This window comes from Macaca nemestrina, chromosome 12 (genome assembly GCF_043159975.1).
Source record: "Macaca nemestrina isolate mMacNem1 chromosome 12, mMacNem.hap1, whole genome shotgun sequence".
NCBI classification, from domain to species: Eukaryota; Metazoa; Chordata; class Mammalia; order Primates; family Cercopithecidae; genus Macaca; species Macaca nemestrina.
This window is the reverse complement of record NC_092136.1, coordinates 92,842,777-92,858,126: the sequence shown is the minus strand read 5'-3', so window position 1 is coordinate 92,858,126 and position 15,350 is coordinate 92,842,777. Positions and strand designations below refer to the sequence as shown.

Here is a 15,350-nt window from a genome sequence, read left to right as displayed (position 1 = left end):
TCCACTGACACTGGGGACTGGGACTTCAACATGTCTTTTTCAGAGAATACAATGTAACCCACAGCAGACAGAGTCAAATCTAGGTCTCTCTGAAACCAACGCTCTCAGCGGGGCACTGGGAAATCTTGATAGTGCAATTAAAATAGGAATTTATAGATACAAAATGAGGTTAGATGATTGTAAAATCATTCTAGCAGTCTTGAAAATGCATGCTAGATGACTAATTAATACAAAGCATCACAAAGATACTTGGAAATATTACATAAGCAATGCCTCAAATAATGTAAAAATGGGTAATTCAGTAAGTACAGTAGATTGGAGCACATCTGTGAATACTGGGTTCATCAAAAAGTGAATTTACTTTTTAATTTTTAACTCAATGAGCACTAATTGGAGACAAAAAAACCGTACAGCCTCTACTTGTCTGGAGAAGTTGGCATAATTCATCAGTAACCCAACATCACATTATATACAGAAATATTTCATTCATTTTCTGTTGCCCCAGTGTGTAACATCAGATAGTGAAATAGATTCACACACACACACACACGTGCACAATTATTACAAAGGGAGCAACACTGGCAGATTTGTGTTAAGGAAGACATGAGATTCAATTGCAATTTGTACATTTTTCTCTCAAGTATTTTTCAGTTCCACAATAATTTTCATGATTTAGATTTAATCATTTGATCCTGATTTTTGCTGGAAAGTCAAATTCAAAATAAATAATTTGCTGACTGTACTGTATGAACATTGCTCTTCACATTATCTAAATTTAAAATCTATGCCACATGACCAGAAAATTAGATTTTCTCATTGTTAAAAATTATCAGAGTAATTCAGCAGTATGCCTCCAGGTTATAGTTTCTCTAATTACCTTGTATCCTGAATTCTTAATTAATTATATTCTGAGACATGTAAGAGTCCCTTTGTGTTTAGACCTCATTCTCAGACTTTTCTGTGGTAGGTGAATTATTTACACAGTAAATCTTATCACTGAATTTCAGTTTTGTCCTTCAAGTTGCTGTCGTTTTGGTCATTTAAATCCCATTCCTCTCAAAGTCAATTTCCTACTATTTACAGCAAGCATCCCAACTGCTAGCTTTCCCATATACCAAGATCCCCTCACCTGTCACTGAATTCTCTTGTGACCTAGTTAAATGCTGTTTCTTTCTGGGTCACAGAAATGATACTGTCTTAAGTGTCTACCTTAAGAAGCAGCTCCTGAAATTGATCAGAGACTTGGCTTCATCAGAAAATCACTGGGTGAGATGGGTGATGAGCCTCAATACAGATACACAACTGCATCAAAGCCCTGGAACTCCGATGTGCACAAAACACATTTATTTAAAGATGTTGGATAACGCTCCAAATAATTTTCTCAGAAATTATGGCTCCAGAGGTTACCTGAGCTTTAAGTTAAAGGATTTTTCTTTCTAATAAATATTTTAAAGCATTATGAACTGAACTGTTTCTCCAGCAGCCAGGTTAGATGGAACTCCTGGAAATGATTAAAGCCCATTCTACACAGTGGGAGCTGAATGAAAATTAGGAAAAATATATGTAGTAACCATTTACATGCTTATTACTTGTCGGACACTGTACTAAGCTCTTTGTATGTGTTGCATCATTGTCTTCTTGTAATCATCCTGTCTTGTAGATGCAGCAGCTGAGCTACAAGGTGATTAACTCACTCAAGTTGACACAACTATCAAGTGACCGTTCCAAGTGAAAAATCTAAAGCAGTGCTTTCCAGATGTTAAAGTGCATACGGATCTCCTGGAGAACCTGTTGACATGAAGATTCTGATTTGGAGGGTCTGGCATTCTGTATTTCCAGCAAGCCTCCTAGTAAGGCTAATGTCGCTGGTCTATGGACCACAGTTTGAGGAAATAGATGGAGACCTTAACTCCACAGCCTAAGCTCCTGATGAACCTCATAGGGAAAGTCATGCTTTAAGAATTCCTTTATGTTTTTCTACATAATAGAGAAAAACAATCTGAAGGTTATAGAATTATGGCCATCCATACAGGGCCTGATGTTATGAGTAGAGCTCAGCGTTTAGGCTCTGGAGAATCGCTGAAGTTTTTCTGGATAGCATCAATTTTTCCTGGACCTTCCTATCCAAATGCATGGCCTGAAAGCCTGGCATTTGGTGTTTCAGAGAACAGGTTCTGCTATCTGGCTTCCCTCTGTGCACCTGTCCCTGGACAGGCAGAGAGGAGTAGCACAGGTGATAATGTTCATAGAAGTTGAGACAGAGAGCCGGTCCTCATGGTGGCATCAAGGTGCCATGATAGTCCCCAGCCCAGGGTCACCTGGAAATCTACAGCAGCAGTGTGGCTTCCAGACCACTGGGCCAGCTCCACACACTTGGGAAGAGAGTGAGTTATATAAGTTGCTGCATAGTGTGTGTAACTTAGTGGGATTATTATCTGGGAAAACCATTAAGGCTTTCCTCCATTTACAAAAATTGAAAATGCAACAAAATTAGAGGAAAAAATGGGGAGAAACTCTCAGACTTAAAAATGGACATTCCCTTCGACCTAAAAATTCTGCTTCCAGAACGCTATCCTTCAAAAATCCGCACACTTGTGCACATCTTCACAAAGATGTTCATAGGAACATCTGTAATAGCACAACATAAAACAGTCCATCAATAAGAGTGTGATTCAATAAAGTATGGAAGGACCATTACATGGTAAGAAATACAGCCATTAAAAAGGATATGGCATTGATCCAGGAAGATGTCCCAGACATACTATTAAGTAAACACAGCAAGTTTCAGAGCAGCATATAAAGTATAGCATATTTATATATATACAAAACATAGCATATTTTAATATAAATATATATTATATAACTCTCATCTACCTATGTGTATTTGTACATTGTTTTAATAAGTTTGGGCTGCTATAACAACGTACCATAGACTGAGTTGCTTGTAAACAGCAGAAATTTATTTTTCACAGTTCTGGAAGCTGGAAGTTTGGCACCAGCATGGTTGGGTTCTGGTGAGGGCCCCCTAGCAGGCTGAAGACTGCCAACTTCTCGAGTAACAGTACAAAAAAATTGAAGAACCCCTTTTTTAAAAAAAAGTTCAACAATTTTTCATTTTTAAGCCACTTGTTCCTGTTTGGCTTGTTAGGCTGTCTTAATTTTGTGCCAGTTCCAAGTTATCACTTATTATTAGATATTCAGGTTGTTCCAAAGTCTCTTTATCGCAGACAATATACAGTAGGCATAACTGACTGAAAATTAATTAGAATTTTAAAACAAAAGAATGTGGACAAAAATGGAAGGATTTTGAGGAATAGACCAAACTGCTTCAAGCCGCATATGTAGGTTGGAAAACTGATCCGTTGTACACCCAAACTACCAGTTATTCAAAACTAGTCACCAAAAATGGTAATTTTCGCTTGACTCACCGATATGACATTCTATCGACCAGCTTGCATTCACCCCTGATGCTTTTGATAGAATTGTGTTGGCCAGATCCTTTGCTCCCGCAGAAAAGGACAGGTGAAGATTGGAAGAGCAGCCCCACGTGAGCCACATGGCCTCAACTGCCCACAGTGGACATTGTGGAAAACGGAGCTTGTTAATCGCCAAGAATTTGGACAAACAGGGGAGTGTCAATTTGGTAGACAAGTCAGAAGGACTGTACATGAAGGATTTCACATAGCAGGACTGACTGCTATCCTTTCGAAGGCCTGCTTACAAGGTTGGCCTTTGGCTGGATCTGGGAACTTGGACTTCAGGAGGGCTCCTATCATTTTTAGAATAACAAGAGGGGTTCACTATTCCTAAACTGTGCAGACAAAATTGCTAATGCTGAACACCTAATTCCCTTCTAGGAGTCTGGAAATTTAGTACATCCCAGGCAGAGCCTGCCATGTGATCAGCCCCCAGTAAAATCCCTGAGTGCTGAGGGTTTTCTTTTTCTTTCCTTTTTGAGACAGAGTCTCACTCTGTCGCCTAGACTGGAGTGCAGTGGTGCCATCTTGGCTCACTGCAACTTCCGCTTCCTGCGTTCAAGTGATTCTCATGCCTCAGCTTCCCAAGTAGTTGAAATTACAGGCACCCGCCACCATGCCTGTCTGATTTTTGCATTTTTATTAGAGATGGGGTTTCACCATGTTGGCCAGGCTGCTCTCGAACTCCTGACCTCAGGTGATTTGTCAGCCTCAGCCTCCTAAAGTGCTGGGATTACAGGCATGAGCCACTGCACCCAGTGCTGGGTGCTGAGTCTCTAATGAGCTTCCCTGGTTGGCAATATTTCAAGTGTTGTCACAACTTGTTGCTGGGGGGAATTAAGCATGTCCTGTGTGACTCCACTGAGAGAGGACCCTTGGAAACTTGTTCCCCTTGGACTTTGCATAGCATGTGCCTTTCTTTTTGCTGATTTTGCTTGGTTTCCTTTCATTGTACTAAATCATATCTGTGAGTATGACTATGTGCTGAGTCTTGTAAATCGTCCTAGTGAATTATCAAACCTAGGAATAGTCTTGGGGACCCTAACCCAGGGACAGAAGAAAAAAGTGACCTTTCTTTAGATAATTACTTCCAAGCTAGGAGCCAACCCTTTTAACCTAATGAAACAACAGAGAATGAAGATAGATACACAATGCTTTTTTCTTTTCCTCTCCCCATAAGAGATCAATGCAATTTAATTTTTTTTTTTTTTTTTTTTTTTTTTTGAGACAGGGTCTCACTCTGTCAACCAGGCTAGAATGCAATGGCATGAACATGGCTAACTGCAGCCTTGAATTCCTGGGCTCAAGCAGTCCTCCCACCTCAGCCTTCTGAATAGCTAGGACTACAAGCATATGCCACCATACCTGGCTGATTTTTTTTTTTTTAAGTTTTTGCAGACATGGGGTCTTGCTGTGTTGCTCAGGTTGCTCTAACTCCTGGTCTCAAGTGATCCTCCTGCCTTGGCCTCCCAAAGTATTGGGATTACAGGCGTGAGCCACTGCACCCAGCCAATCAATGTTATTTCTTAATTGACACCTCTGAATTGCTCTATCATTTCTGAGGCATGGATGGAGATTTATGATAATTCTCTTTCTGCTAAGGGTGGCCACATGAAAGACATAGACATCAATATTTTCCTGATGCTTAATTTATGAACACATCACTGTGGTGTGAGGTTCAAAGGCAGGAGACTTCCAGCATTTTCAACACTTGCCCCTCTAAATCTTTCTCACTGAATTTGCCAAATTTACTAAAATTAGGTAGGTTTTAAGAGGACAAGGAAATTTATCCGGAGACATCATTGATTAGTTTTTCAATTAAAAACATTTAACCAAGGCCACATAGGTACTGGGAATCTGGGATACAAAGAAAAGACATGACTCCATCTCAAAGGGTTACTAGTGTATAGGGGAGCCTGGGTGTGCTGGAGTTCGCTCACACTGGCTTGTGAGAGCTGACTGTTAGACTCTCAGGAATTTTGTAAGCTAGTTCCTATTACTTTGGTAGCCTGAAATCAGCCATGATCAGAGTATTTATACAATGGAAATTGGCAGAGGCAACAAATTGGTGCTCTACCTCTTTCAGATGTTTGTGAAACATTTACCTGAGGGAACAGACAAGCATCTAGAGGACTGCAGTGCAGTGAGTACTGCCAAAGATCAGCTCTGGAAATCAACATAGATTTCAAGCAAAGAGTAGGTGAATATGTAGCTAGGGGCCATTCCCCAGTTCTAGGATGCTGGTTGGGTGGGGCAGGTGGAGCTCTGCTGCTGGCACAGGCAGGGACACACTGTGGTGGCCAGCGGGGTCCACGGAGAGGTCTTTCCTTGCTTGTGCACAGACCGCAGAGGCAAGGCAGAGGGCATTCCTCCCTTTCTGGAGTTCTTCCTGGTCCCAGGCTAACTCCTTGTGATGTCACTTCTTCTGTAAATTACAATTAACCCTTGCACACCATGGGGGTTACGGGCGCCAACCCACTCATAGTAAAAACCCATGCATAACTTTTGACTCCAAAACTTAACTACTAATAGCCCACTGTTGACTAGAAGCCTGACCTGTACCATAAACAGTCGATTAACACATATTTTGTATGTTACATGTATGATTTTCCGTATTCTTACAATGAAACGAGCCAGAGAAAAGAAAATGTTATTAAGAAGATTATAAGGAAGAGAAAACATATTTACTATTCATTCAGTGGAATTTGATCACTATAAACGTCTTCATCATCATTGTCTTCACATTGTGTAGACTGAAGAGGAGGAGGAAAAGGAGCGGACGGTCTTGCTGTCTCAGGGGTGGCAGAGGCAGAAGAAAATCTGCATTTAAGTGTATCTGTGCAGTTCAAACCTGCCTTGTTCAAGGTCAGCTGTATCAATTTGAGCCCTACTCCCTGTCTCTAACCTCTTCTATGTATATTTTAACAGACTTCACTCCATAGGGAACATTTTCTGGAGCTTTTTGGAGGAAAGCTCAAGTGCCAACTGTGCCCCAAACTTTTGGGAAAAAACTTTTTTTTTTTTTTTTGAGGGAGAGGAGTGATGGAGCTGTCATCTAGAAGAGGTGGGGATGTGCTTAGATTTCCACAGATGTAGGACTTGATTATCTTTATTTGTTCAAGCCTCCAGCACTCTTTTCAATTTTCTCACCAGGGAAAAAATCTCACAAGGTGTGTGCTCAGTAAGAAGTTACATAAGATGGCCGGGCACGGTGGCTCAAGCCTGTAATCCCAGCACTTTGGGAGGTCGAGACGGGCGGATCATGAGGTCAGGAGATCGAGACCATCCTGGCTAACACAGTGAAACCCCGTCTCTACTAAAAAATACAAAAAACAAAAACAAAGCAAAACAAAAAAACTAGCCGGGCGAGGTGGCGGGCGCCTGTAGTCCCAGCTACTCGGGAGGCTGAGGCAGGAGAATGGCATAAACCTGGGAGGCAGAGCTTGCAGTGAGCTGAGATCCAGCCACTGCACTCCAGCCTGGGCGACAGAGTGAGACTCCATCTCAAAAAAAAAAAAAAAAAAAAAAAAAAGAAGTTACATAAGATTTCAACATGTGTACCAGGACAGATGGAAGTTTTTCTGGAGGTAAAAAGCCTCGGGGGGTCAGGGAAGCCACACTAACACAACAAAACTAAAACATCCCTTTCAGACTAGAGACCTCTCTCTTTCAGGGGTAGACTAGGGCTAAAGAGCTTTGCTCTGTACCACGTCTTTCTCCCATGCCCTGTGGAATATGCCCTCCTAAATACCATGTGAGCAATGAATTAAAGTTAAAGATAAAGAAAAGGAAACACTTAAAAAGAGTCAACACAATTGCTAGTTTCATTTTTTTCTTTTTACTTGAAAACTTGTTTTAACCATCAAATTTTGGCAGTTACAAACCTGTACACTGTTGTGGTTTTGTTGTTGTTGTTGTTTCTTTTTTTTTTTGGCTGTCTTTTTTTTGTTTGCTTTTGTTTTGTTTTTTCTTTTCTTTTTTATCTTTTTTCTTTTCCTTTTTTTTTTTTTTTTTTTTTTTAGAAAAAGAACACAAGACTGAATACTGCCACCAGCAATATATGCAGGAACAATCCATTTTCTTAAGGGACAAAATCCACTCTAAGTGTTAGCTTTCCCCTTTGCATAAGGTTTGGTGTGTGATGTGTGTGCAAGTTGAGGTGGATGTGCATGTGTATGAAGGAATGACATACCTCACTGGGACTCTGAAATTGCATAAAAATAAAACACTTAATAACTGGGCAAAACACATTCATTTTTTACAAATGTCAATAAAAACATTTTTCTTGAAAACAGAGAAAGTTAAATGAAAACAGTAAGAACCAAAGAAAGGTTACAGTACATTTTGAAATGAGTAAAAAACATTATATTCAAATCTAAAATCCTTTTTTGTGTGCGTGTAGTTACCTCAAAAGTTTGCAGACCAACAGCGTGGATGACTTACAATTATATTCGACCCCCCAAATTAAAGCATCCTGATAGGCATCAAATATAGTATCTACAAAAGCCTGGAAAATTGAAACCATTTATATACAATTTTATAAACATTTTAAACACCAAAACATACATCTTTTACAAACCAGCCTGTTTGCAACAGGCAAATGTACAAGACAATCTCTCTGATACAGTGCTTAAAAAGAACTGCTTCCATTTTCAAACACATTTGCCACTCCCGAAATGCAGTAGTGTGGGCTCATAAGATTGTTAAATAGTAGCAATTCAGGTATTTGTTTGCCAGAAGTGTACTACAGTACATACTAATCAGTCCAAACACGCTCCAAATGACTCTACAATTCTCAAGTGCATTCTAAACACTAGAAGAGACTAATTATGGCCTTTGTGTATTATTACCTACTTTAATTATTGCTTTTCATTATTACATAAGGAAAGAAATACCATATTCTTTTCCTATCTCTTAGCCAGCTGGCTAAATATTAACTGATGCCAGACCCACAAATGGTGACTTTAAACTCCAGCATTACACAACCAGAAGCTCAAAGACATTGTGGATTTTCATCAGAATAATGTGCAGTTGAACACTGTGGGACACAAACCAGCAAAAACACATAACCACCTTCTCACAGAGCACACAAAATGATGACACGGAATAAATGCCTCTTCAAATCTCCATTTCCCATGGTTTGAAACTAAAATCATAAAACATTAAAGCCTAACCACTTTAGCAATACCTGTGCACTGGGAAGGCAGCGGAGTGAAGAGTCAGACAATTACCTGGACAATCCATGCAAAATGAACACTAGATCTTCCTGAATTACTTCACATAAAACTGTTTTCTGGATCTTTAATAATTTATTTTGATAATCTCTTTTCTCAATTCCCCTGACTTTGATGATGCAAACATAGCATCAGTGTGGGTAGGGTGGGGTGGGAAGTAAGTAGGAGAGGACTGATGGTAGATATGTTCTACTTGCTTTTTTTTCCAGAATGTGCTAGTAATTTCCAAGGAAAGTTCCAGGCACATCCTACAAACTAGTTCCCCTTTCCAGGTTTTCACATTGATTCTCTAATTGGATGAACCTCAAAGCATGGACCACCTACTCATGTTACTAAGTCTTTTACATGGCATTTCATGAATAGGCAGGTCAAGGGTACATGGAAAGCCGGCATAGACTAGAACGCAGCAGCAAAATATTCATAGAGGAAAGGGAATAAATGAAGCATGCACTTTATTCACCTTTTACTACCCTCAAGTTCTTGCTTACTATATGACGAGCACCAAGAGTCTAGCTATTCTCAACCTAACCAGAATGTGTGCAATACTAGTAAAGTGCCTACAACAGATTATGGGAAATGGCTTCCAGGAGGTGGCACATACATGTTAGAAAAATGAGAAGGACACCAATTGATTTAAATATTTTCCACATGGTTCATCATGGTGGAGGGGGTAGGACAAAGAGTAGCCAGTGTTGGTGGGAAGAAAAAAATGCAAAACCAAAACCAAAAATGCAACCAGTAGGTAATAGTATAATCAAAGTTTCACTACAACTGATGACTGGTCTGAGCTGAACTCTGTAATTATCATTTCATCCCTATTATACAAACATTCATTTGGCAAAAGCAGCATTTTGATGAATGTCTACAGAAATGTGTGTGAATTCTATAACCCCTCTGCCTAGAGGGGCTGCAAGGAAACATAAGATCAACTGGCTTCCAGAAAAATATTCTCCATGAATTTCCTTTTATAGCATATTCCAAAGAAAGAATGGTGGAAGTCAGAGGGTCCATCGGAACCAGGTGGCTCCCATGCTCAAGGCAGTGTAGGGGTGAACAATATTACGTAAAAAGAATATTGGCCAGATGGATGGGTTCTAGTCCTTGTTAAGCTAATTAACTTCCTCTGTGAGCTTGGGAAGTCCCTTCCCCTCTCTCGGTATTTCTCCTCTTTGATAAAATAAGGAGTTTGGACTAGCAAATAGGACTCTTCCAGCTGTTTTGAATCAGTGGTCATCCCCACCTAGTAGCATCTTGGCCTGATTGCAAAGCATTTTGTAATCTACAGGGAAATCTAACTTTCCAAAAAGTGAAGAGATAGCATGTGTTTAAAGATAATGAATCAAAACATAATACATGCTTGCCTGGTATATATTTAGCTGCTGAGCTATTCTGCAGAAAATCAGGGGACAATATCCCAAAGAAAGAGATATTTTACATAGGTGACAGCAAAGGGTGGGCACAATTTTCTTCGGTGGCTTCATGACTGCATTAAGATCTATTTATTCTTTCATTACTGTGTCAGTCAGGCATTCTCCCTTGAAGAGATGCTGTGTAAGCAGTAGTGACTCATCGGCATTAATCTCATTCTAATATTTCCTGGGGGCAAGAAATGAATTGTTGGTTTTACTTTGATGGTTTTTATGTCATTGCATTACTTAAAAGTGTAGCAGTGACTCTATTCTAGGCCATTAGTTTGACATTTTTTTCCATGACTCTTGCAAATGTGCTTCTTACATAAGAAAAATACCAAAGACTTTATTATCGAAAGCAGCCGTAGTGAAATTCATTTATTTCAAGACCACAGTGTGGATAATGCCTCCATGAGTAGGTCTGACCAAGAGACAGGAAGAGAAAGGCTGAAAAACCTGTGAAGTGTATCCACTTACTTAGAAAGTTTGGGAATGAAAAAGGATTTTTTTTTTTTTGCATAAACTTTCAGAAACACTGACTCATAAAAAAGAAGTAAGTGGATTAAATGCAATTGAAATAACTAAAAATATGTCTGAGTGAATAATGCACAGACTCGGGACAGTACAAGTTACACACCAATGCCATATGTCATCAGAAACTGTGGACACAGATTTGCTCATTAAGCAGATAGTGCAAATATGCATATATTTACCATGGCCACTGCACAGGTAGCCATAATCTGATTGAAGCAAAAGAGGAAAGTCATTCAACTTATCAACTTTAAGTTTTGAGGACTGGATTTTTATATTTCCAGTGGAATGATTCTCCTGTTAATTTTGGAAATCATGGCCAAAGCCCACAGATGAGAAGGGAATCCCACAGTGTAATCAAACATTACACATTTTAAAAACAGAGGTTAGTTCTGGAAAATTATAAGAAAATGCTGTTTTTAAAAAGCACAGTTTTGGGCTGAGTACGGTGGCTCATGCCTGTAATCCCAGCACTTTGGGAGGCCACGGCAGGCAGATCACAAGGTCAGGAGTTCGAGATCAGCCTGGCCAACATGGTGAAACCCCATCTCTACTAAAACTACAAAAAATTAGCTGGGTGTGGTGGCACACACCTGTAATCCCAGCTACTTGGGAGGCTGAGGCAGGAGAATCGTTTGAACCCAGGAGCCGAGATTGCACCATTGCAGTCCAGCCTAGGTGACAGAGCAAGAGTCTGTCTCGAGGAAAAAAAAAAAAAAAAAAAAAGCACAATTTTGCTTTATTGGCAGTACCAAAATAAAGTTAACTGAACCAGGGTAAAATATGGCATTTGATGTTTCTCTAACACCATAGAGATCAGAGAAATTGAAAGGTATGCCATGCTCGCTGACAGAATTTTCAACATGGTCCATTTCCCAAAACCTTCACATTAGCTTTCCTCAAGAGCAGCCTTACTGAGTGCAAGCACATATTTGTACATAGGCCCAGACAGACACACACTATTATAATTTATACACAATAACTAGTCTACTTTCTTCTTTTCTTAACATAATTGTATTTATAATGGTGACGCTACTGATTTCGAGTAACAGACACCTTTCCTCTGCATTATCAAGAATTGTGATTATCTAGGCTGCAAACTTTGAAGGTATCGTTTTTTCTTTTTTTTTTCTCCCTGAATTTGTGAGTTTTGCTTAAACTTCTAAAAATATCTCATTGTAGAGAACCTATATGAACAAAGCCAACTTCTGTAGCAATGTTAGATTTACCGACTGGAATATTTACCAGAAAACACAAAACCAACCAGATAATCACATTCTTTCTAATGTTCAAACAATTCCAACTTCCTCCCCCACCCACCAAATGGAACCCAAAAGCCTCACGTTGCTCTTCATTGATACCTTTCTTGAAGATCATAAAACCCAACTATATTAGATTGGATGCTTAACACAAGCAAACAGAAACAACTGAGCATACTAAACATGTTATTCAAACCTAATTTTATAGCTGAAAATTGGGCAGCTTATCAAAAAAATAGAGTTGATTTAAAAGGCTTCAGCCCATTTTGTGGTTTGTTTAATATTTGTTTCTCTTTTCTTTCGCCTAAGAGACTAACTTTTCCAACAATCATTACTACTATTTTCATTTCATTGGCTCAAAATTACATGCAACAATGCCTCTTTGATTGTTGCCAGTTTTTAATACTGCAAGGACTGACGCTGTAACACTTTCCAGGGTACAACACTGCACAAAGCCATACAAGACTGGCTGTATAACTTAGTGGGTGAAATAATTTTTCCCTCTTTGCATTTTTAGCCGTGAACAGAGGTACCTCCATCAAGGATTACCAGACACTTCTCCAAAACAATTTCTGAGCCTTTCATTTTCACCCAACTGGAATCAAGCTTGCTTGTTGGGACAGTATGACTTGTGAAGAAGTTTCTAGTGGAAAAATACCATATTCCCTTCTCTTTCCACAGACAATGCTCCACTGGGACACAAGCCCAGCCAATCAGCTTCCACTTTTCTGTAACAAACAGGGTGAACTACCCAAGATGTGGTGTCTACACTTGAGTCTGGTGCTGAGTCTCCACAAAGGGAATGTGAAGGCTGGCGAGGCTGAGCTCTCCTACGCTCTCGTAGTCACTCATGGCTACTTCGGAATTGTCAAAGCCGCAGTTGGCTGACACATCTGAGGATGAGGTGCCTCTGGAATTGTGCAAGGACAGAGACACGCTGTCTGCTGGGCCTGTGGGCTCTGTGCCCTGGTTCATGCTCACAGTAAAAGTACTAAATTCACAGCTGGCAGGCGGGCCCACCAAATCCGTTTCATTGGGGAATGGGTGAGGAGGGAGGTACTGGCTAGGATGGAACTGGGGCCTTCTCCTGCAGTCCGGGCTCAGTGTGCTGGCCAGGGAGACAGGCTGGGAGGGTGGCAGGGCCTCATATTGGTCCGGGAAGTCCTCCGGGAGAGGGGGAGGCAGCTGGTCCTGACTCAAGAACTCCTCTTCATGAGGGGGTGGGTATTCACTGTCAATGTCATAACCACCAAGGTAGTAATCACTCTCCAGCTCCCGTGTGCTCCCCTGGTGTGCAGACCCTCCATCCTGGTTCTCATAGTTGGGCACTTCCTCTATGTCCGACAGGCGGGCCCCTGGCATCCAGTCAGAGGTGTCCCAGTGATAGGCTGCAAGAGAAAAACCATGACAGTTAATTTCCTCTAGACTGGAGTTGGCGCATGGCTGGGAAAGGAGCAAGGGAGGGACCTGACATGCAATTTTTAGCATCCAAGAGACCCTAAGAAGCTTCTTACAAGGGTCTATGGGGCCAGCCATGCTTTGGCCTGCGGAGAACAAGGCGATGGCAACTCTGACAGGTTGAGGCCCGGTTGCTGCAGAGCCTCACACTCAGCCATGCCGTGAGATGAAGAGCGAGGGCACGCCAAGGAGACAGTTCCAGGACCCCCGAGCACTGTCCCCATTCCCTCTTCCTAGTCACATGCTATTGCAGAGCGAGACTGGCAACGTGCTTGCAGAGAGGTCCATCAGCTGTGCTGTGGACCACAGGAGGCAGGAAGGTGTGCAGGCAAATGGGTGAAACACACGCACAGAGGATGAGGCTAGGAGGGGAATGCTGTTGGAGCTTTCACCTCCAATACTGAGCGCACGAGACACCTGAGACATGCAAAATTCAGATCAGGGCAGAGGGACAGGAACAGGGTAAGAATGAACTCAGCAATTCAAAACACACAAATAAAAGTTATGCTAAGTTTGCGGCACAGTCACCTCGGTTGTAGTTCTGTCCTTGGTCCATGACAGACACTGTTTAAATACAAAGTGAAAAGTAAAACTGACAATCCAAACCACATGAAGAGGGATAAAACAGAACATTTGAAATGACTTTAAAAAACATGCTCCTAAAGGCCTATGGGCTATGAATAAGTTTAGCCTTTTTTATTTCTTCCCATTGTTACTTAGGAAAAAAACAAAGCAAAACAAAACAGATAAATCACATTTATGCCAGGCCCTGATTTTATTAAGTTGCTAATAAAAGTTACCTGGTTGAAATAAGTATCCGTAATATTGCAGCTCTGAATGATTTCTTAAGGATTCCCAGCTCATAGTAGGAGCTCAATGAACACATGTTGAATATAAAGGTAAATTTAGTATTAATCTGGATTGCAACTAATTGGGTGCTCTTCTCCTGAAAGGGATTTTATAAAGAGAGTACCCCATATTTTTTTTAAAATAAATTATGAACTAGGTTTTTTTTTTTTTTTTTTCAAAATTGTAAAACAGATCCATAGAGAAATACCCCACATCTCATCGGAAACCAGCTGTTCACTGCCCACTCTGTGGCCAATCCATTAAAATCACTCCTAGTCCAAAGTAACATAGAAGCAAAATTTCAAGAAATGCTATGGAAGAAAAAAAGTAAATACCTTCATTCTCTATAGTGTCAACTACATTGTTGACAAGCTGAATGACAGTCACTATGGAGGCTTGTGGTCAGGAAAAGAAGATCGGAGGGAGGGGAAGGACAGCTTCAGGTTAGTTGTGTATTTTAAACACGCCTTAACTTATTTTAACAACAACAACAACAACAACAACAACAACAACAATGAAAGTGCAGCATGCAAACACCCAAAGCCTCCCCACAATCTGTTAGGGAGTGTATCAGTGGACACCTTTATCTAGAGGGTCCCGGGATTTGTGGAATGGAAGAGAAATGGCAGCAAATCCAAGGCCAGTCCTCCTGAAAGGCAGGATCGGTCATGATTGCTGGGTCATAAACTCACCCCTCATGACTTAGCAAAATCAATTTAGGAAGGCAGCGGCTCATCAAGCTCATGCTAATTTCTCATTAGCAACTCCCAAAGGCTTTCAGAGGAAGACCTCACTATTCCCGGGAATAATTATTTGTTGGTCAGTCATGCTGCTCTGAACCAAATGCCAGTGATAGAGGATAACCTTTGCAGGGCTGATGGCTTCACGGTCACATAATGCCACTGACGGCCCAGAACGACCCAAGGCCTAGCTTCCACCAGTAAGGTGTGGACAGAAGTCAGCATTTGGCCTCTCGAATAGTTAGAATAGAGAAGGAGATATCTGTGGTCTATAAGGGTTGCCTTAATGCTCAGTACAACAGCTTGTGGAGAGGTGATCAGGCTTAAAACCAGTTTGATGAAAGTTCCTAACACCACCTGCCTCTTTTGGGACCAACTTGGAATGTTAAGCATA

At 40.8% G+C, this 15,350-nt stretch overlaps 1 protein-coding gene across 8 annotated transcripts in view; it reads right to left on the bottom strand.

Annotated features, from left to right (window-relative positions):
• Window positions 1-7,295: 7,295 nt before the first annotated feature.
• LOC105484363 (FAT atypical cadherin 3) overlaps window positions 7,296-15,350 on the bottom strand; it is a 695,427-nt gene continuing 687,372 nt past the window's right edge. For 6 of the 8 annotated variants that reach the window (XM_011745893.3, XM_011745895.3, XM_071075444.1 and 3 more), the window contains 3 exons: window positions 14,552-14,611; window positions 13,896-13,931; window positions 7,296-13,297 (listed from right to left, as the gene is read on the bottom strand). In XM_011745893.3, coding sequence (XP_011744195.2) covers window positions 12,675-13,297; window positions 13,896-13,931; window positions 14,552-14,611 — 719 coding nt within the window. In that variant the 3' untranslated portion in view covers window positions 7,296-12,674. The remainder of the gene's footprint in view (window positions 13,298-13,895; window positions 13,932-14,551; window positions 14,612-15,350) is intronic. The other 2 variants (XM_071075445.1, XM_071075446.1) reach the window with 1 other exon arrangement.